Source organism: Athene cunicularia, assembly GCF_003259725.1.
Source record: "Athene cunicularia isolate RWA chromosome 2 unlocalized genomic scaffold, athCun1 chr2_part1, whole genome shotgun sequence".
Lineage (NCBI taxonomy): Eukaryota > Metazoa > Chordata > Aves > Strigiformes > Strigidae > Athene > Athene cunicularia.
In genome coordinates this window covers 18,161,899-18,183,053 of record NW_020799095.1, presented here as the reverse complement: position 1 = coordinate 18,183,053, position 21,155 = coordinate 18,161,899, and the positions used below count along the sequence as shown (strand labels likewise).

At 37.9% G+C, this 21,155-nt stretch overlaps 1 protein-coding gene across 2 annotated transcripts; it reads left to right on the top strand.

Annotated features, from left to right (window-relative positions):
• Positions 1 to 739: 739 nt before the first annotated feature.
• CCDC126 (coiled-coil domain containing 126) lies at positions 740 to 14,960 on the top strand. Of its 2 annotated transcripts, none has more exons than XM_026842858.1 (4): positions 740 to 782; positions 9,759 to 9,891; positions 10,439 to 10,839; positions 13,339 to 14,960. In XM_026842858.1, exons 3-4 carry the CDS (start codon positions 10,602 to 10,604, stop codon positions 13,518 to 13,520), a joined length of 420 nt encoding a protein of 139 aa, XP_026698659.1. In that variant the 5' UTR covers positions 740 to 782; positions 9,759 to 9,891; positions 10,439 to 10,601; the 3' UTR covers positions 13,521 to 14,960. The 2 variants fall into 2 exon arrangements, with proteins under 2 accessions (XP_026698659.1, XP_026698658.1); XM_026842857.1 differs by lacking the exon at positions 740 to 782 and adding an exon at positions 7,568 to 8,250.
• The last annotated feature ends 6,195 nt before the right edge of the window (positions 14,961 to 21,155 follow it).

The following is a 21,155-nucleotide window of genomic DNA, read 5'->3' as shown; positions in this document are numbered from 1 at the left end:
TAACCTACTATTGTCTACCTTATTTCTGTAGCTGTTAATCATTCATTATTAATAAACTTTCTCTTCAGTTTCATAATCTAACATAGCAGCATCCTGTAAATTCTCTTTTATGTATTTTGTCATCTAAAAGATACTGACACCTAAAATGGAGTTTAGTTTCTCTGTGTGTGTGCACAAAGCAAAGCAGAGAGAATTTTTGTTATGTCTTACAACATGATGTGGAGTTTCCCTAGTGAGGTTTAACCTCCTTCAGTGAGGTTAAAACTGTGGGTTTGGTTTTGTTTTGTTTTGTTTTTGTTGTTGTTTTGTTCCCTTGTGAAGGGGGGGACAGCTTTTCATTTTGAAAAGTGGGCTCTGCAGGAACTGTGACTTTAGTTTTAACAGAACCTTCAGAATATGAACGTGGTGATCATAATAGCTAAGCATGCATGTGATTTGTTCTAATTGTAATGTAGTGTTTGTTTTGGAGCAGATGTCATGAATTGTTTCACTCATGAGAATATCAAAGAAAGGAGGCGATATAAACATGTTAATATATTGTAAGTAGCATTTTGTTCTAGTGTCAGAAGAGGAGCAATTGCAATTTTAGATCAAATGTGGAAATTTATTGCTAGCTTTGTTCCAGTTTTGACTGCTGGAGATACCCATGTGCACAAAGCCTAAATTATTCTGGCCTCTTTTTGTTATTATATGTGTAACAATATATAATTGTTTAATAATTCATTCCAGGTACCTGAGAATGCCAGAGGATTAAGCAATTGTGCTGGAATTCCTTTGGTCTGGTAAACGTGTCTTTTTCCTAAAGCTTTTATAGTTGTAAATCAAGCTACTTCCTTTTTTTTAAAAAAAGCGCGCTTTTGTCTGATTTTAGAGACTCCTTTTGGCTTTTAGTTTCTTGAAAGAGGCATTGGTACTAGCTAATCATGTATTGTGATTTAGCTTGAGGATTGGATGTAATTTAGCTGCTAAAAGTAAAATATTTCCCCTGGAGTTCATGATCACTTGTACCTCTTCCAAGAATAGTTAAGGGCACTAGTTCTTGTATCTTGCCCAAACTGTAAGTAGGATAAATGCATGCTGTCAGCTTAAATTGTCAGCTGTGTAGTCAACATATTTGAAGACTAGTGTCAAAAATAGCCATTAAATTGTTTCCAGTAGCTGTCAAAAATCCGTGGAGCTCAGTCATTAAAATGAAAGTGTTTTGTGCTGGTACAGGTTTACTGCTAAAATGTATTTTAGATGGTATTTGTTTTTTGACAAGCTCTTTCACCTGTGACTGAAAGCTTGTACTATTAGGTGGGCTGAGTTTCCTCAACTGAGCATTATTAATGGCCTCCTTAATTTTCTTTTATGATTGTCAGATTTACAAGAAATTATTTATATTACCATTTGCCTTTAAATTAAAAGATTAATTTTGGATTGCTCAGAACTAAATGGGTTCTGTGCCTATGTAAAACAGGTCCCAGGCTAGAGGCCTAGACAAGAAGACTTAAAACTTATTCCACTGAAATTAGTCTCTTCAGTAATAACAAATAAATAAGAGGCTACTGTGGTATAAATAATCCAGTTAAATTTCTGGATACCTTCTACTTTAACAATAAAATATTTTGCAGTGCACACCACTGTGGTGATGTGGTTAACTACTGCCTGTTATAACTGCTGCTATGCTAAGATAAACCAACAAGTCAATATAGAAATAATAAAAGATGTAGAAGAACTTACTTGTCTTTGACATTGCCTCCAGTGTTATTTTTCTGAAATCTTTGTCTGGAATAGCCTCCCAGGAGGGAGTGTGAATCTGAAGCCCAGTCTGTATTGTAGCTTTACTGCTGAAGTGTACTTTAGGTGGACACCTTGCACACATCCATACTCAGTTTGAATTCTGCAGGTTTCTTGAAATAAAACCAGGCAAGTTAAATTCTTCTTCTCTCCCCAGTGGTACAAGCCCTTTTTTGTCACTGTTCTACAGGAGTAGCGTCTGTGTGGATGCTTCACTGTGTGTACATGAATGGCCAGGTCTGCGGTGGCAATCTCTCCACTACTGCAGTCACCACTTTGTTCGTTGACTCCCTATTCCTCCCTCCCTTTTTAGTTCTCTTTAATGGCACCTCCCCCTTGCTTTTAGTTTTCTTTAAAATGTTCAATGAAAATCCCTCTCTTCTCAGTAGCTTACATTCAAATGATCTTGCAGGTAAGGCTCTCTGTAAATCTAACTAAAATTAGTTAATCATTATCGTATCAGAAGGAAGTTTTCGAGTCACGGGGGCTTTGGAAGGAGTGATGCAAATACAGCTGTGAAATTTCACAAGGGAGTAAAGGTACTAGTTAGGTCTTTGCAAGGTGAGTACTTGACATAGTCTCATGTTTAACTGCAGTGAAAAAATTGTGGCAAACATCAGGAAACAAGAAGCTAAGAAAGTACCTCATGCTGTGTCATAACTGTGGTTCTTATCACCAAGGGTCCTACTGTGACCTGAAAGGCAGCAAAAAAAGTCTCAAGAAAAAATGAAAAGTGTCCCAGATGGAATGGAGCTGAGATGATTTTAATTTTTTTTTTTTTAAGAAGCTGATACAGAGATGTAGAAATGGTTTGAGGCCCAGATGGACCCAGTGGGAGGAGGGGAGCTTCAGCAAGTATAATATACTGTCCCCATTGGTATCTGCTTTCTTTAATTTTCTTCACAACCCCTGCCAAGTCATTTCCCCTCTCAGAATCTTGAATCTTGGCTGACTGCCACAGGCAAGGAACAAAGAATTTCTGTTTTTAAATAGTTGGTTTATTTTAAATGCATTCACTGACAGTAGTAGGCAAAATAAAAGGGGGGGAGGGAGCTGAAAAACAGCCAGGATGCTTTAAGGTACCAAAAAAGTACTTCAACAGACTCCTTTAACTTAATGCAAAATAAAAATAATTGTTGGCAGAAAGTGTAACATAAAACCAATGCAAATAGGACTAAATGTATTCAAAATAGAAGCTGATCACCATTATTTCTAAAAGACTGAAATAGAAAAGGTGATCTAGTATTTGGGCACTCAGATGATTTTATGCCAGTGCCACTGTAAACAAGATGTGTGGGTTTTCAAGTCTCAAGTGATATGTTTTTGTTTTCAGCTCAAAGTCCAGCTACAAAACCCATTTGATTGTGTGCTGTTCTTAGAAGCCTCTAGGACATAGAACTGTTACTGGTTTAAGATGTGTTTGAGGTAGTCCGAGCAGCTTGGCAGCAGTGACAGTATCTGTCCACTTGGTGAGCTGTGACTTTTGTTGACCCTGATATCCTTTGGATGCATTGAGACAGGGACTGGTGGGAGCACACAAGGAGATTTTGTTCCTTCTTCATTGTAGCACTGTAGAAGAATAGGTATTCTTGATAGTTAACTGTCTTTGCTATTCCATTAAACCTCTTATCTTTCTATGATTTCACTTAGAATACCATTAAAGGTATTCCACAAAAGGTAGGTACTCATAAGGCAAAGGGATAATTTTTTTTTTTTTCAGCATTCCTTGGTAATTGTGAGTCTAGGGCATGCATAGGCAGGGAATGAAGGAACATATGCTGTGGGAGAAGGTACAAAGATAGATGTCCTGGAAAAGACACCAAGCACTAGGCAGACTCCTTTGGCAGTGCATTCCAAAAGTGGTACAGAACTGCTAAAACCTGCAGTCCAGCAGCTGTCATACTGATGGCAGTCTTTTTTTTTTTTTTTTTTTTTTTTTTTTTTTTTCCCCAGAAATATGCATTCTTACCTATTCTTAAGATGGTGGTGTGTTATGTAGTGCTGTTCTTTTCTCTTGAGTCTAACAGGTATTAATATAAATTCTTTCTTCTATTAACTGATCTATGATGCAGTCTCGAAAGGCCCTCAAGTCTCTTCAGCACATAGGCATCACGTTTTGTCAGTAAGGTATCCTCTTTTCCATCTCTGCTGGTGACCTTTCTCTGTTAACCAAACTTACAGCAACAATAATAGGAATTTTTAACATGCTGAAAACTGATCTCTTTAAAAGACAGCTCAAACATGGTTTCACTTGTCTGGGGACATGCATTTCTCTTAATTGTTTGTTTATGAGTAGAATATTGTGCTCTTTTATGGCATTGTGCAGCTGTCTGAGTGAACCTGATTGATGAACCTGGGAACCAAAGGGCAGTGTTGGTTTGCAGAAGTCACCAGTACAGGAGAATGGTTTTATTGGCATCTTTTCAAGAACTCATGGGCTCTTAAAAATACGAGGAGTGTGATTCTTCCTTGGGCACCAATTTAAAGTATGAATGATGTAGGTAAGATGTCTTATTAAAGGGAATTGGTGTTACGTGTAGGAACAGAGAGCTGAAGTTTCTGTGTATTGCCAGGAATTGTGGTCCTGTGTAGCAGGATACTTAACTTCTTTGGGCACCTGTTTGTCAGCTGCATGTTATACAGATTGTTCTCCTACTGCCAAATGGATAGCCACCTAAGACTGCAAATTACCAGAATGCAAACATAATTTCTGGTGTTCCAAAAAAGTCCAAGCCTGTAGCTTCTGGGCTTGTAGGTGCTTATTTCATTGTCCCTGTCTTCAAAGGTTAATTGGTCAGTGAGTATGCTCTATGCTTTTTTTTTGTCAGTCATTCTTTAGACTTACCATTTTCATTGCTGCACAGCAACTGTGCCAGGAGGTTTCCAAATAGCATAGAACTAGCCTGTCTGCTCTCAGAATGGTGAGCACAATGGCTGTCGGCTGAGTGACCGCGATGCTCAAAAGTTTTCTGTTGAAAGATCAGAAAACAAAAGATTTTTGGAGGTCACAGGTGAATGGGCTGGGGGAGCGAGCGAAAAAGAAAACTAATGCGAAAACATTTACACATGCAAAAAAGAAAACTAATAGGATAGAGCTGATAGAACTGTGGAAATACTGCTGGGTATTCTGTAATGCCCTGTAATTTCTGTCATCCTGAAATGTTTGTTGGCTATTGCAGTGAGGTATTCTCATGCCTGTTTACAGCACAGCTTATTGTTTACTAATACAGTATCCTCACTGTACTGAGAGATATTTGCTGCCATGAATTTATTAGAAATTTTTCAGAGATACAATTTCAAATCCGTAATAATTTCATAAACTTGTTAAGCTCCCACTGAGATTGTAATAAATTCTAATTTTGTACTGTACAATTATTTTACAGCAATTATTAATGTCAGTTTTTATTTGTACTGTCCTAATTTCTGTCTCCCACCTTCTGTTACAAGGCTTTTTTTTTTCCCCTTCATCTGTCCGTAGTTAAATGAAGTCTCCCATGACTATATCTGGCTTTTTTTTTTTTTTTTTTTAAATCTTTGTCTTGATAAATCACTTCTTGTGCTTATACTGTTAATAATTGGTTGCAAAGCTGGACTTGCTTTTGAATTCACTGTGTCACGCTTTCGTTGATCATAATTTGGCAGTGAGGAGCAGGTAAGAATTATGGTGATAAGTAATAGATTGAGTAAAGCTGTCATTTATCAAAGCTACTTTCTTAATATATTAGTTCATTAGAGACCGATATAGGTCTCTAGGGTATCACTGAGGAGCTACTGCCTCAGTATTTGGCATTCTACCTTTCAAAAGATAAAACCAAAGAGGTGGCTTTATTGTTAACAACCCTATTTTCAGTTCATTTTTCTTGGCTTTATCTTTAAAGTCTTTTTGATCCTGGAATGGAATGGGGTTCTCAGGTTTCAGTTTTCTCTATTCTTCACCTCTTGTTGACTCTGTTTTGTTAGTTTTTTTGCTAAAGCTGCTCACTAATTACCAAGAATACCTGATGGGCCTGCTGCTTTCTTTTTATTTTATAAATAATCATCTTAATCTGTCCTGTACTTTTCTCCAAACTAGAAGGTACACACCATCTCAGCAGCACATCACAGTTTTAAATTTGCCCTGCTGATGTCAATAAATACTTCTAGTGGTCTAGGAAGGCTGAGATCTCTCAGACAGACTAGAAAAACAATGACAAATATGTCGTTGTTTTCCATGAGCTGACTGACTAGCAGAACTGACGGTGCTGTAAGGTGTGTTGTTACTTTTTAAGGGTTTGAGTACGCCTTTTTTTTTGTGATACCCTGATAATTGTTTCAGAGGATGTGTGAGGCATTCCTTTGCCTTATAGACTGTTGCATTTTGTGTAGTACATGAATATAATCTCTGGGTTTTGCTGGGGACAAGTAAAGTAGAATTGGAGAAAGACTGTGCAACAAAATTCAAGTATAATGTTTAGTAAGTATGAGCTGGTTTCCATGAAGGGTCAGTATTCAAACTGAAGTTGGATGCTACTGTTGAAGTAGCATCAGAGATACTAGAACTTTGCTTTATTATGAACCATAATGGATTCTCTATTGCTTTGTCTTTGGCACTTGTTCCTTTCCTTTCATGTACTCAGTAATATAATTTATATATGACTGATATTGGAATACCACTCAGAGGCTAGAGATTATTTTATTTTGGAGAGGATGAGTGCCTTAGTTCATGGCTTTCATTGCCAGATGTATGTCAGTGTTCTGTGGTACTGCTGGACAATGTTAAATCCACATTGGCAAGCTTTGCAATATATTTCTTGGATAACCAGCAGTGGCAGCAGTGAAGAAAACCAAACTCTTTGTATGTCTGTGAAAGGCAAACCTTGTCTCAGATGCTCTGTTCAGGAATTCCATGTTGTTCCAAGTTCTCATGTTGACCCTGGCTTGGGCTTGTAATTTTCAGAATAATTTAGACATGCATGTTGATTTTAAAGAACTTTGAAAAATTGCCACTTGAATTAGTCACTTCAGGTTGCCAATTGAAAGGATTACCTGGAAGATACTCTCCATGAATTCTTGGATTTCCATTTTGCTGTCGCAGTCAAGTCAGGGGTTTTATTTGAGTTTGTTTGGGTTTTTTCTTTGTTTTGGGGTTTTGTTTGTTTGCTCGGATTGTAGTTTTTGGGTTTTTCCCTTTCACTCTTCAGATTTTCAGATTTTATCCTGGCAGGACTCCTTTATCTTCATGGTCATCTTCCTTTTGTCTCAGTCCCTATGATGAGAGATGGTACGAATTCCAACAGGGTGTAGCTCTGATGTGCCCTTTTTTCCTGTTGCTCTCTGCAGTGCTTTGACTTCCTTTGCCAAAAAAAGCCCTTCAGCTGCGGTTGGGAGAGTGGTAACCCTGGGTTCACACCCCGACTAAGTCAGCATAAGGAAGGAAGTCTTGGCTTCCTTTTTCCCCTAGTCAGGAAGCAGTGGGTAAGGAGGAGTTGAGGGAATGAGGGAGAAGAAAGATTAGAAGAGACTGTTCCTTCTTACAGCTGTTATGTGACAGGATACTACTTCTGGATTACTGAAAACAAAGATCCATTCTGAGGACAAGTTTTGTTTAAACTCTAATGTTCACGTACAGTAGTGTTGACTCTTCAGGGCAACAAGCAGTAAAAGAATATTCCCATCCATCCATCCATCTTACTGTGCTGTTTTTCTTCCTAATATGTATACCTGCTGCTCCAATAACCTTTTCCTACTTGCAAATCATGTGGGTATAAGCTTGCTTCTTTTTGTTTGGTTTGGTTTGGTGGGTTTTTTTTTGTTACTCTACTCTGAAATCTTGGAAGGGTCTCGCAGGGAGCATGTTACGGGTTGCTAGAAGTGCATGCTTCAGGAAGAAAGAGGAGACCAAATCCCCAGAATTTTTGCAATTACAGTGGAATGCATTAAGGGGGAATGGCCTCTAAAAATGCGTAGGGAAAGTGACAAGTAGAAATAGTTGTCTTTTTGATACATCTTACTCCCAGTTCCTTTGCCTGGTGTCAGTATTTGGGTGTTACGCCATTTGCCCAGCAGGTTAAGTCCTTGATTTCCATTAGTTTCAGTAGTCAGCGTGTGCACTGTGAATCAAATGTACATGGTAAACAACTAGTCTGCAATTCCTACTGCTCCTTGGCGGGAGCTTATTCAATCTGTTCCTCTTGGCTAGGACTCTTATCCTGGCTTGTGGTCTTATTTACAGCGTGATGGCAGAGTTATTTCCACTCCAAAGCTCTGTAGTGATATTGTCTAAATGCTTCAGGATGAGATATGGCTGGGGATCTGTGGAGAGCTGAACTTAATTTAAATTTCTGCAAGAGCTATCTGTTTATTTTCAGACAACTTTTAAAATAATATAAATTGTAGACTTCTGGGAACGGGGATTGAAACTTGTCTCTCCTTGAGAGATGCTGTTTGGTCTTCTGAGCCATTATGGGAATACCCTACTCCTGGACCTCATAGGTAAATGTTTTCCATCATATTTGATACTACTCAGGGAATATGTAGATGCATAATGATGTGCAGTGTATGCTTTAAAGGGTGAGTGCAGAGCCATGGATTTGGCAAAGAGCTAGGGAAAAGAAGTTTTGGTTAGTTTATGTTTAATGGAGGATCTGTTTCAGGAAATCTGTAACCACACAATTCCAAATATTTGTGCTGATACTGTAGAATATAAGTTTTTATTGTTTTCTCTCTTGCGTACTTATGACAAATTTGTGTCTTAAAATCAGTTTTTGGGGGGATAAACACATTATTTGAACAAAGTACATCCTGCTGAATTTACAGTGGGATTTCAAGTTTGCATGTTGGCTGTCTCTCCATGTGCATGGTCATATCCCACAGTGAAGGTGAAGTAAGCTCTTCCTCATTCAGTGATTTGTGATTGCCACTTACATTAGTACACCCAACAGTAGAAGTAAGATTTTGTGTACTGGCAGTTACTGTAGGTCACTTTATACACAATAACTTGTTACTTTACAGCTGCTTCAGTGTCCATGCCCTAATATTGTTCCTGCCTTGGGCTAATCATATTCAGAATAATTTAGGTATGCATGTTTTTTTTAGAGCACTTAGAAAATTTGCCTCTTGAATCAGTCATGTTGGACTGCCTATTGAGAGGATTATTTGAAGAGTGAAGGTGAAGGGTGACAAAGACAGCTTAGAACGCTGCTGGCAGCGACACTTGTGTTTGCAGCAGACCATGGTGTGTTGGCGTAAGGCTGCTTGAACTGGTCAGCAGAGGCAGTGAAAAATACCCTGGAGACAGCGTTACGTTTAAATGAGTGCTAAGCAGGATAAAAAATTCAGTCTCAATATTCTAATAAAACCGGAGACCTAAGTACCACTGTAGAAAGTCCAGTGGGAAACTCTATTAAATGTGTAACTTGAGTCTGAAAAGCACTCATGTCAGATAGTATGTGGGGAATAACAGGGGAAACATAATTATTATGTAAAATCAATACCTTTATCCAGACTACATTAAATAATAGAAACTCCCTCTCAAAAAAGTATTGACTAATTGGAGAAGTTTGAAGGAGCTGTAAAATGAGAAATAAGAGGTATACACATGTAAAGAGACTGAAAAGACTGGATTTGAGGGGGAAAAATGGAGAGAATGATACATATGTAAATATGTATGTATAGACATACATGATGAATTTGGAACATCTGCTGTCACTGTCTTGTAACACAAGAAATGGGACACATTTCAGTGAGATTCTCACCAAGTTTTTTTAAAAAGTATGTTGAAATCGGTTATTGGGCATTCAAATGTATGCATTTGTAATAAAATGGAAATGGATTCTATTTTTTTTCCCCTAACAATTGCTTCAAGTTAAGTTTAAGAATCTATTTATGTTTTAAAAGCATGTGGCTTGAAGGCCTGAACTTCAAACACTCTATGTGAAAATGAAGGTCTCTAGTCCTGCACCTTGTTTTATCTATTCCCTCCCCGCCTTCCCCCAACACAGAGCTCCCTGAAGATGCCTGACTCATACTGCTTCAAACTGCCTGGACATTTGCTGTTTAACTGCTGAAGCTTTCATACCATTTGCTTTTCTTCTGAAGCCTTAATCTACTGAGGGATCAGAATTGGCTGCTATGGTAAGACTTTTTAAAAATGGTAGTAAAATGCTAAAAGTGGTTGCAGTGTGCTGGTTCATTTTGGTTTTGTTTCATTATTTACTAGCAAGAAACTTTGTTCTTCATTTTATCTGTTTATACTTGCCAAATGCTTCTGAGGAATAAGAATGAAGTGAATAATTTCACAAGATCTTTTCCTTGTGTGTAGATACATGTGTATAACTCATTAAAATGTTGCATGTAAGTGTTTTACAAGTCTCTTCTAGATACTGCATTTTGTTTTAAATGCATTTGAGCTTAATGTCAGTTCAAATTATGGTATTTACAATAAAGTGATTTGTAGAAGCATAGAAGTTTTGATTTGTGGAGAATAAAAATTAGTAACAATAAGAAGGGGAAACCTTGTAAATAAAAGGTGAGATAAAGATGGCTGCACCTCTAAGCAGTTACAAATCCACAACTATTTGCTAGATTTTGCAGTAATGCTGCTTTTGGAAACTTATACTTGTCCTTGATCTCAAGAACTGTAGCAGTTTTGAATAACCATGTGATGTTTTACAAATTTCAGGAATCAAGACCAACTAAAACATGAGATGTATTCAAGATGATCCAGCCAGAAGACTTTTCACTTCATAGAAATCTTACTTCTGGTTAATATGTAACATAATTTGACAGAGCCAAGTTCAATTACTTATCTTGAAATTAAGACACGCCTGTGGCCTTTATCAGAAATGTTTCTAACATTTTCAAGAAAAAATATGTCCCAGAGACTGAGTATGTTTTTACTAGTTTTTGGGATCATTTGGGGTTTGATGTTGCTACGCTACACTTTCCAGTATCCAAGACGCCAAAGCAGTGCCGAGTTGCGTGGACAAATACTAGATCTAAGTAAAAGATATGTCAAAGCACTGGCAGAAGAAAATAAAAATTTAATGAATGGTGGTGCTGGAGCCTCTATGGCAGGATATGGTAAGAGGAAAAAAAATAAACTAGCTGTTCAAATATCTTATTTTCCTAAAAACTGTAAAGTTACACCTTTTTTTTTCCTTTTTAAAGTAATATATACTGCTCTTTAAGAGGAAAAAAAAAGTGTGTTAATTGATTTGATTTTAGTTTATTCACTGAAACTGACGATTTAAGATGTGATGCAAAATCAGGATTGAGACATGAGACTTCTGTTTTCCAGGAATTTTTTAGATCTCCAGGTATATGACTACTGTTACTTACAGGATTAACAGTACCATTGTGCTTTTTCTGAACCTTAAGCTATTAAGGAATAAACACATGCGTGATATGAGGATGAAGTTTTAGATTGTCTTCAGTATTCTTGTGCCTCGTTGCTAACTTTCTGCTTGTATTTCTTTAATTTTTGTCCCAAAATAATGAAAAAGAAACAGAAAGCAACATACGAGTTGAGTTTGCAGTCTTAAGACTGCAAGGCAATTATGAATTTAGCAGAATCTCCCCTTGCTTCAGAAGTAGCCATTAGAGATAAGGTTCTTTGTCTCTAGAGCTTTGATACTTACTGCATCATATCTCTCCAGTTTACCTGTTAACTTGATGAGTATGTTTCCAGTATTCACTAGTAATATGTTACTGGAGCCTGTGCCTGTCTTCTGAAATACAGAAAAGATAGTTTTGAGATGATACTTCTGAGATCTTTTTAGAAAAACTATAGAAATGTCTTAACAATTTGAACTCTTTGGTCCCTTGTAACTTCTCCTGAGGGGAGGCTGTAATGAGCTCTACTTAATCACTTAGGGATTAGGCTTGGAGAAAGTACCTGTGTTCTCTCATAAAGGAAAAAAAAAAAATATCTCTGGAAATAAGGGTGGTACAAGTCTTAAAAAGGAAATACTTTTTAAAAAACAAATATATGTGAAGATTTACAGTAATGTACTTTGATCCCCGTCTTAAGGAATCCTTAAAAGGCTGAGCTCTACCAGTAGTAAGATGTGCTCTGGTAAGAGTTCAAAGAGCAAAAATGTGTCTGAACTCTTTTTGCTGCTGCTCAGTAACAGGGAGGCAAGTCTGTGATGGCAAGATGAGCAGGAAGCAACCCAAGAGGAGAAGCAACTGTATCAAAATGTCTTAGCCTTTAATTCTTTTCATTCATTAACATTTTACCACAGTAAGAGACTACTTCTTTTCCTTCCCCCTTTTCTCCCCATGCACCCTTTTTCTTGTCTTCATGGATTTCCTGCCCCTACTGCGTAATTTTCTGTGTAATTTGTTTTAAAAACCCCTTGTGTACTGCAGCTTTCTACTGCTGTAGAAGTCTTACAACGTATTTCCAAATGAGATTTACCTTCACAGGTTTTGTCTGAGGGTAATAAAAATTAAGTCAACTCTTGATCTACATGCTGATTATCAGACTTGCAGCTTGAGTAGACAGTTCCTTCCCTCAGACTGTTGAACACAGAATGATATTCCTGGGTACATGACCCACAGTGTGTCATTGACAGCAGACCCTGCTCTACTCGAATTCTAAAGCAATTTAGAAAAAATTATTTTATTCAAAGATGACATTACTAAACAGGAACTAGTTAATTTTAGAGGGAGGGACTGACTTGAGGTGTGGCTCTTTTTTAATATACAACCAGTGTTTTAATTTTATCTGGGTTACTCATTGTTTTTCACTTACATACATGTGTTTTTTCTCCCCAGTTTTTCTGGTTAGTTAAGAACTGATTGGGAGGGGAGTGGAAAAGAGAGAGTGTGTTTGTGTGTCTGTATCTGTGTGTGTTGGTGTCTTAACATCTTGTAAAATCTGGTAAGTTTGTTCACTTTTTCCCAGTCTGAGAGAAGATGGTGATATGAACATTGACAACAGTGTAATTAGCTTTTGTTGAAAGGTCTGTTACTATTTTTGTTTTCCAGAATATGGGGATTTTTTTACTGTCCCTTCTCTTGTCTTTCAATCAATATAGGCCTAAATCTATGGAGTTTGGTTTTTTTCCTGATTTATAGCTTGTGTAAGAAGTGGTAAGATACTTTCTCATAGCAATTCTTGTATGGGATAGATCGGTTATTTAGAGTAAAGCTATTAAGAACTACCTCTTTCATTTCGGAAAGTTTTTTAATATATTCTGTTGCTGTCCAAGGCTGAAAGGTGTCTAGCTGGGTATTCTAGTGGTGTTCTCTGGATGATTTGAAATACTGACTTTGGATAGTCACTAGTCTAATGCTCCAGCTAGTGGTTTTGTTCTTATAAATGAGTATTTAATTGTCTTCATTCACAGTTCACTATTATGGCGATATCCTCCTTGCCTAAAATAACAGATGAATGGTATTAAAGAAAAATTAAGCAGCTGTTTAATTCTATACTTATATACTAATCTGTACTCTTTCCCAGAAAGTACAGTGGGAAGGCTAGATAGCAAGTCTTAAGATGTGAGTATGTTGAAATAGTGGTTCTTTTCCACATACAGTAAATAATATCTAATTTGTTTTTTCTATTATCTTCAGCTGATCTTAAGAGAACAATTGCTGTTCTTCTGGATGATATCTTACAACGCCTCGTGAAATTGGAAAACAAAGTTGATTACATCGTTGTGAATGGCTCTGCAACAAATACCACTAACGGAACTAGCAATCAGGTGTCAGTAACTTCAAATAAACGTGCAAAACCAGCAAGCAACATTAGATAGCAAACAGGGCTGTTTTGTGTTGCCACATCTCTGATAGGTAATATTTAAGATAAGCTTTTGATCTCTGGCTAGGGCAAAGCAGTAGTTGACTTTCTAAAAGTGTAAACTATTCTGTTATGCAATGTGCTGGATCTATGTAGGCCTAACTTATGTGCACAGGCTCTCAAAGCATTATTTCATTGCCTTTGAGCAGTACTTCTGAAGTGATCTTTGTTGTCTTTCAAGATATTTTGATATTATGATTTGATGTAGTATGCCATTGGATAATAACAATAAATGGAAAGCAATGGGCAACTTATTGATAGGTTTATAAATATATTTATTTAAGTATAAATATAACATATCTTTTGGATAGGTGAGCAGTATTGTAGCTTATTCATTTTTTGTGATCTGCGTTAAGCTGAGGTAACTGAGAAAAACACATTGTTAAACAAATGTTAGAAAATGTGTATACCTATAATATTTTGTTACTCATTTACTAAAATAATATTGAGGATAGCATTGGCAGTAATATTTTAAAATTGTGACCCAAAGAATGTCTTTATTTGCACTATCTGTCAGAATAGCTAGAGAGAATTTACTGTATATTTAAGAAAACTATAGTAGGAAAACATCCTAGGTAGTAACACTGTCCAAGTATATCTTTATGCCAGAGTTAGGGCAGTTAGATTATCAAAAGCAAATCATAATCTGTGATATCTTAGATGATTATTTCTTACAAAGATATTTAAGTGTATGTATTTTGTAATTGCAGATAAAATTATTTAAGTGATGGAAATAAGTATTGGATATGTGAATACTGTTCATTGCTGTTTCTTTTTAACTACTTAGTACCTTGCTATTTGTGATGAGTATAGCACACCATCACTCTGAATTGCTTTTTTTGATCAGGAGGAAAAGCAATGAAGGGAAACAAGGCATCTCTGCATTTAACAGAGATGTATGTACTAAGGGTATCTTACAGAATGTTTGAGAGCTAAGGTGATGTTTGCCTTATGTCTAAGTTAGCCTTACAGCAAAGTGAATTGCAGTGTTGATGCACTGTATTTCAAAACATTACTGAAGTCATATTAAAGAGAAAGTGCCACTGAGCCTCTTTTTTAAAATGTACTGAATGTCTGGGGGGGAGGGCAGGTATATTCAGGGACTTCTGCCAAAAGTGTGCTGTGAGTGGGTTTTTGGGGTGGGTGGGGGTGGTCTAAGCCTATATTAAGGAAAAAAAGCCCACCAGGAAAACCAGAGGTGCTGGATAATATACCATCCACAGTTATGTGTTTCTTCTTTTTTCTATTTCCCTGCTGATATTCTGAACTGTTACAAAGGAAAAATAAACTTAACCTTAGTTGTGACAGGAAAAAAATCATCTGATACTGTCATGTGTAAAAATGTACTCACTTCAATGCAGAAGGAGAAAAATAAATTTTTAATTGTACTTGTAAAGGCTCCTGTTTGTGGGTTTGTTTGGTTTTTTTTTAACAGTGGTATCATTCTTGCTGCATGTGCTCTACGTGGTTCTGGTTGGAAAATTGTACGTCTCTGAAGTTTAGTAGTAGTCTGTGTGGTATTGTTCTTGCTCAATCACTGGGTTCTTTTGCTCTTGAAATTTGAATGCCCTGAAACTTTCCTCAGGTTAGAGGTGAGAGGGGAAAGAAATTAAATGACTGTTTCATCTTTAATGGTAAAGACTTCACTATTTCATCTAAGGGTGGAGAAGACAGGTGCGTAACTTTTGAATGTGAGCCTCTGTTGACAATGTGAAGATAGATTTTTTTTTTTTATCTATCTATGAGTTTTATTCCCTGGGTACTTGATTGGTACCAACCAAAACCTTGGTAGGTGGTATCCCTTTGTGCTATAAACAATAATTGGAGTAGTTTTTGTGTGCATATGCGAAATGAGTTCTTTTTCTTTTCTTGTAAGAGTATGTGAAGTCTTACAAGTTATCAAGGATAGTTAAACAAGCATAACAAAAGTTGCAAGGTGAATATATGTCACCACGTGCACATGCAGCTTGTTTTATGCAGGGATTTTGGAAACTGGTATACTAACTTACATGCAGTTATGTACTCATCACAGTAATTCATGGTGCCATTAGGAAATAGTTGCTTTTCTCTCAGGTTTCAGTAGTACAATGGCTCATAGGAATTAGCTTGTACTTGACAAATAGGCAGGGAGATCTGTGAACTACCTATCTCTTACGGAACAAATGTTTCACTCAATATAGTTGAAACAACTGCTTATCAAAAAGCAAATTAAAAACACTCTAATAGCATCCTACATCTAATTTTACATGAACACAGCATGATTAGCAGTTGATATGGCAGTACATCAGTGTCCGTGATATACCTTGCTCCTCTATTTGTGGCCAGTCTTGGTCTGTGCTATATCACTATGCTGCACCTCTGACTTCTCCCTTCACTAGCTATCTGGCACAGTACTACTTCCATGATTTCTATGCTCAGCAGTGCAGATGGTGGAAGCTGGGCTTCATCATTTTTGCTGAGATGACAGCACTTTTCAGAGTGGCAAAACTAAACTTGTAGATTAAAGAAAAGAGGGTAAGAGAAGGGTCTCAGCTGTGTTTTCTATCAAAAACAGCAGCAAGAAAACATCTGTGTGTTGTACCCTGCAACTTCTTTTATAGGATATTTTGAGAAGGGTGGCAGCCCTGCAATGGCAGGAGCTTGTGTGAAGAACCCAAGCGCTTGTGTAAAAGGAGCAAGAGAACCTACACCTCACCCTGGATCCAAAATGCTTGATAGTGTCACAGCAATTTGTTGTGTTGCCAAACATATACAAAAATTTTAAAAAGGAATATTTAAATACTATTTCTGCTGTGCTACAGCTTTTATGATGCAGCTATGTATTTTTCATTCCCAATGACATCACAACCCCCAAAGTGACCTGCTTCAGGCTTTATGAAATACAGAATCTCCTTAAGGTTGCTTCGTTCTTAGGCTGGATTGGATTTGGGGTTTTTTTCCCTTTTCTTTTGAGGGTAGAGGGACATGTAACCTCCCTTATATAAAGAACTCCTCATTTGGGATGGTGGTGTTTGTTTTGGTTTTGTTCTTTAATTTTTTTGGTAAATTATGAGACTCAAATTTTCCCAGCTGTAATTTGCCTTGTGTTTACCACCTGGTTTCACTATGTAATTGGTAGTACTTAGATGTCTGTCAGTGATTGTTCAATGTAGGTAGCAAAAATGTTCAAGATCATCTCCCAAACAAAAGTTCTAATGGAGAAAAATTGGAAGAAAAGAGCAGTGTTGATTGCTGTCTGAACAGCTAGAAGCACCACAGGTTTTAATATAGCTCTGAGTTCCACAACTAAATTAACTGGCAGATAAACATCTATTTTAGGGAAGATTATCCTGATTCTCTAGTTGTTTTTGTTCCTTTGCTCATCTGAGTAAATAATTTTTGAATCTCACCATAGTATCCTTAATGTAATTAAGATATCCAAGCATTGTCTCACAATTGTGTATGAAGAAGTGCTGAGTGGTCCCATGTTAAAGAACCTTTGATATGAATTAATGGACAGATACTCCACTGAAACATACTGAGATGGCTCATAACAAGCTGCTTATCCACTGTTAGGATCACAGAAGTTTACTGATCTGTTTTTAATGAAATAATTTTAAAAATCCGAAAACATAGCACAAGAATGTAGAGGTCCTTGGAATCAGTGTGGTGAAACATTAGTATCGTTGGCATCCAGTAACATGCCCAACATATTGCACAGTTGTCTGTTTTGCCAAGTAGCTGCTAAATACTTCTTTTTCATTAACACAATCATTTTAAGAGGCTGGCTAGATAGATCTAAATTCTGTTTGAAAATATTTGCTATATGCAGAGGTTTTGAAACTGCATTATGTCTGTCATGTCTAAGTTGCCTAATGACCAAATGCCTCCCGTGCAGGTACATATTCTGGGGGTAATCGCTGCTGTTGTGGCATTTGTTTGTGGGAACCTCTACAAGAAGTTTATTTAGAAAAATGACAACATAAAATTTAAGTTCCCAGTTTATTACATTTTCTTAAAAGTCTTTTGGAAAATACTTCCTGAAAATACTCAAATGAATGGAATGAACTAAATCTCTGAAACATTTTTACTTAATTGGTGTGGGTTTTAAAATGTCATGTAGAGTGTCTATTGAAATTCTTAACAATCCCAATATAACCTCCTTGCCTGAGATTGTGTCCTTTTGTTAGTTTGTGCTTCACAAAACAATGCTGTCTGCTATCTGTGGGGTTTGATTTAATGTATTTGATAGTATGTAAAATACTTTTTTAAAGGCAAGAGTGAAATGAGACTTCTTTTTATAGCAGCTAAGAAGGTAAATTAGACTTCTGCCACGTTTCTCACGTGGAATAGACAGTTACTGAATTGATATTTCACTGAATCTCAGTTTGTCTGGGATGATGCACATGTGCTTTTGGATCTGTTTAAAAATAGCGTTTAGGCTATTAAAATGAGGCCCAAGAAAAACCTCCCCATTACATATATGAAGTCACATCACTTAATCACCAGTGATATCACATGCTACTGAATTATCTTATCTGTAAGTGATCTTAATTACTACAGATTTCCCAACTGTGTTTGTCAGTACCTCCAGCAAAAAACCTTTCATTATTAATTGACCCTTGCTTGCATATGAGCTTGCACATTCCCTGTGGCGTTCGTGAACTTACTCTGTTCAGTAGATGTCTAATCATGTTCTTTGATAGCAAACTGAAGAGAAACATGTTGACATTTTTAAATGCCTGTAAACTAGGTTTAGTAATATGCAAACTAATTTTTTATTGTAGCATAATGTATGGCCATGGTTAGAGGTTTATAAGTGAGTACTGCTTGTGTTTGCTTTTAAGTGTATGAGAATATTGATAACAAATGTGGAGAGAGGAAACAATTTGATGGAAATTGTTTCCATTATTCTTTATGCCACTTCAATTGGTTTTGGAATAGCTAATTAGATATTGTCATTGACCAAATGCATAGAAATAGAATGACTAACTACTACTTCAAAATGATGACTTGAGGTTTAACATATTAAATCTGTTTTTTCTAAATTATTCTTGCATTCATAAAGTGGCTACCTTAAATTTACATAGGTATTTCACTGAGATGTATTTTAAAGCACTTGTCAAGCTTGTAAGGATTTTAAGAAAGGGTCACACATTTTATTGTTAACAGAGGGTGTTGAGAGAGACTGTCAACACCCTACGCAGCATTAAGCTGTTGCCTTTGATGTGTAGGCAGCACCTTAGGTCTCTCAGAGCTGTACTGTGAGTGAGTGTCCATATGTTCAACCCACTTTGATGTGTTCAGAGATCTTGGGCCAGCAGCGTCCGTATGCTACATCACAGCCATAGGAGGTAAAACATGCCATCTGGATTTCTATTCCTTTTACCTACCTTGTGGCATGGCCTCTTTACAGTAGCAGAAAGCTTTTTTTTTTTCCTTACTATTTAAAATTATTTGATAGTTTATCATGGAAAATCTGGTTTGACTCAGTCTGTAATGAATTATATTTCAGATGTCCATTAACAATCTCTTAGAAGGGATGGGAGACAGGAGAGGGTTTTCTGAATCTAAAATATATTCCAATACTAATACCCACAGTAAAACAGTGGGTGCTTGAAATATTTTTATTAGGTAGGAACTCAATTTCTTAATTATGAAGTCTTTCACTTTTTATAACTGTTCCCAAGTAAGTCTATGAGAACAGATCTGGATCCAAACAGATGCTGGGGTGCTAATAAGATGAGCACTGTCTCTATTGCAGAGAAGAATTGCTGTGATCAAATGTGGGAATAAATCCTCAATTTTTAAGATGGGAGGTAGTTCATAGGACAGGTGCCCCACAAAAAATTACTTTTGATTTCCTACTCCCAGTGCCTTCACACTGATGGTTTCACAGGTAATCTGACACTAAAGTACAATACAGACTAACATTTGTACCTCTCACCAAAAGCTGCCCAATTCAGAAACCTGGCTCCGCTCTCCAAACCCAAACTATATTTCAGAGCACTGTTTTTAACAGAGATCATGCACAGATGAGGTACATCAATCCGTAACATAGGAGCTCTGCTCATTCTGTGTGAATGAGGCTTGCCAGAGCTCTCCCCCAATTTTATTGGCAATGCTGGGATCCCTGGCACCAGTGAAATGTGCATACAGATAAGGTATCTCAAAGGGCATCAGTTTTGTGCAGCTCAAGCGCAGCAGTGTGTTCCTCAGTACATTTGAGTACATTCCTCAGTATGTTTGCCCTGTATGCAGAGCTTCTTGTCCTGCTTTCAAGGTCCCCTTTTCAATCTGTTTCTTTTTTGAAGTTCTGGTCACAGGAGGAATTTTGTTTTCTCTGAGGAGACAACCTGGACTTTTTTGTGTGGTTTTATTTTCCTCTGCTAGCTTACTTGAAGGTGTATTGACTGCAGTGATGACTTGCTCCCATATATTTACTGCCTTAAAGAGGGACCTGTTTGTGTTCAGATCTCAGTGTGACAGAACATGCGTGTTGTACTGCAGTGCTGGCTGCTCTGCTGAAATTTCTTATACATGTGGCATAGCCACAGGACAAACGCCCAGACCATCTGCCCTATCACCTTATTTAGATACTGATGGAAACTTAACAGTCTCCCTGTTGTTTCATCTCTCTCTGGGGGATGTTTTGGCAAAACACTACCTTGGTCCTTGTGACATCTCTCTTCACCTTCTGCTTCGTTGCTGGTGGCTTGCCCAGTGCAGAGCAATCTGGAGATTTCCTTGAATTGCTGTATGTTTTTTTTGACAGACATCTGTCATTCTATTGTATGGAAAAAGCCTACCCTCTGGGGTCTCATTTTGACAGTCTGAGGGCTGGTAGCTTATGCAGAGCACAATTTAAATATCAATTTCCTAAAGCTCCATTAAGAAAAACATACTGCATCTTTTGCTTAAGTATTCAGGCAGGATGGGACCACGGTGTTTTCATCAAGAGGAAGCAATTTACACAGCTAGTGCAGCATCAGAAACAGCAGCCTGTGGTCTGTTGAGTACAGCCTTCAAACACATCAGAAGAGTTGTTTCAAGGTGGTGGCGTTATCTGGGGCATGGGTTGCTGGTTGCCAGTCAAAGAACCACCTTCCCTTAGGAGCGCTTTCCAAAGCTGACCTCCTTTGGTCTTGAACTATGAGCAAAACATGTATTTTATAAGGGATGAGTGCCAGGGAATCAGTGACCCACCGAAATTAACCCTCGTCTACCCACCAGAAACGTTGTGGTCTGAGATGAAGGCCTAAGTAGCTGTAGCAGCTCAGGACAGCGTGCTAGGAGGGCTTGGGGTGGACATGATTTGTTGTGCGATCGGTTGTACCGGTGCCCGCGTCCGTCCCTTCCCTGAGGCACCGCACCAGTGTGTCCGGGTCCGTGCCCCAGCCCTGCCTTCAGGGAAGGAGCCTTCTCCGAGAGGGGCGACTACCCCCCCCGCGAGGGTTGTGTGAGCACCCACGCGTGTGCCCGGCCGTCCCCACGTACCTCTTCCTCCCAGACCTGGCGGTTACACGCGCGTTGCCCGCCCGGCCGCCGCACCGGTGCGGTACGTCCTGCCGCGGGCGCGCAGCCGCGCCCCCCCGCCCCCCTTCCCGCTCCA

What these genes read in the sequence shown, in the direction of transcription:
- CCDC126 (XM_026842858.1), top strand. Translation starts at nt 10,602, where the DNA reads ATGTTTCTAACATTTTCAAGAAAAAATATGTCCCAGAGACTGAGTATG. An exon ending in AGCCTCTATGGCAGGATATG is followed by an intron (nt 10,840 to 13,338) that starts GTAAGAGGAAAA and finishes TATTATCTTCAG; the next exon opens with CTGATCTTAAGAGAACAATT.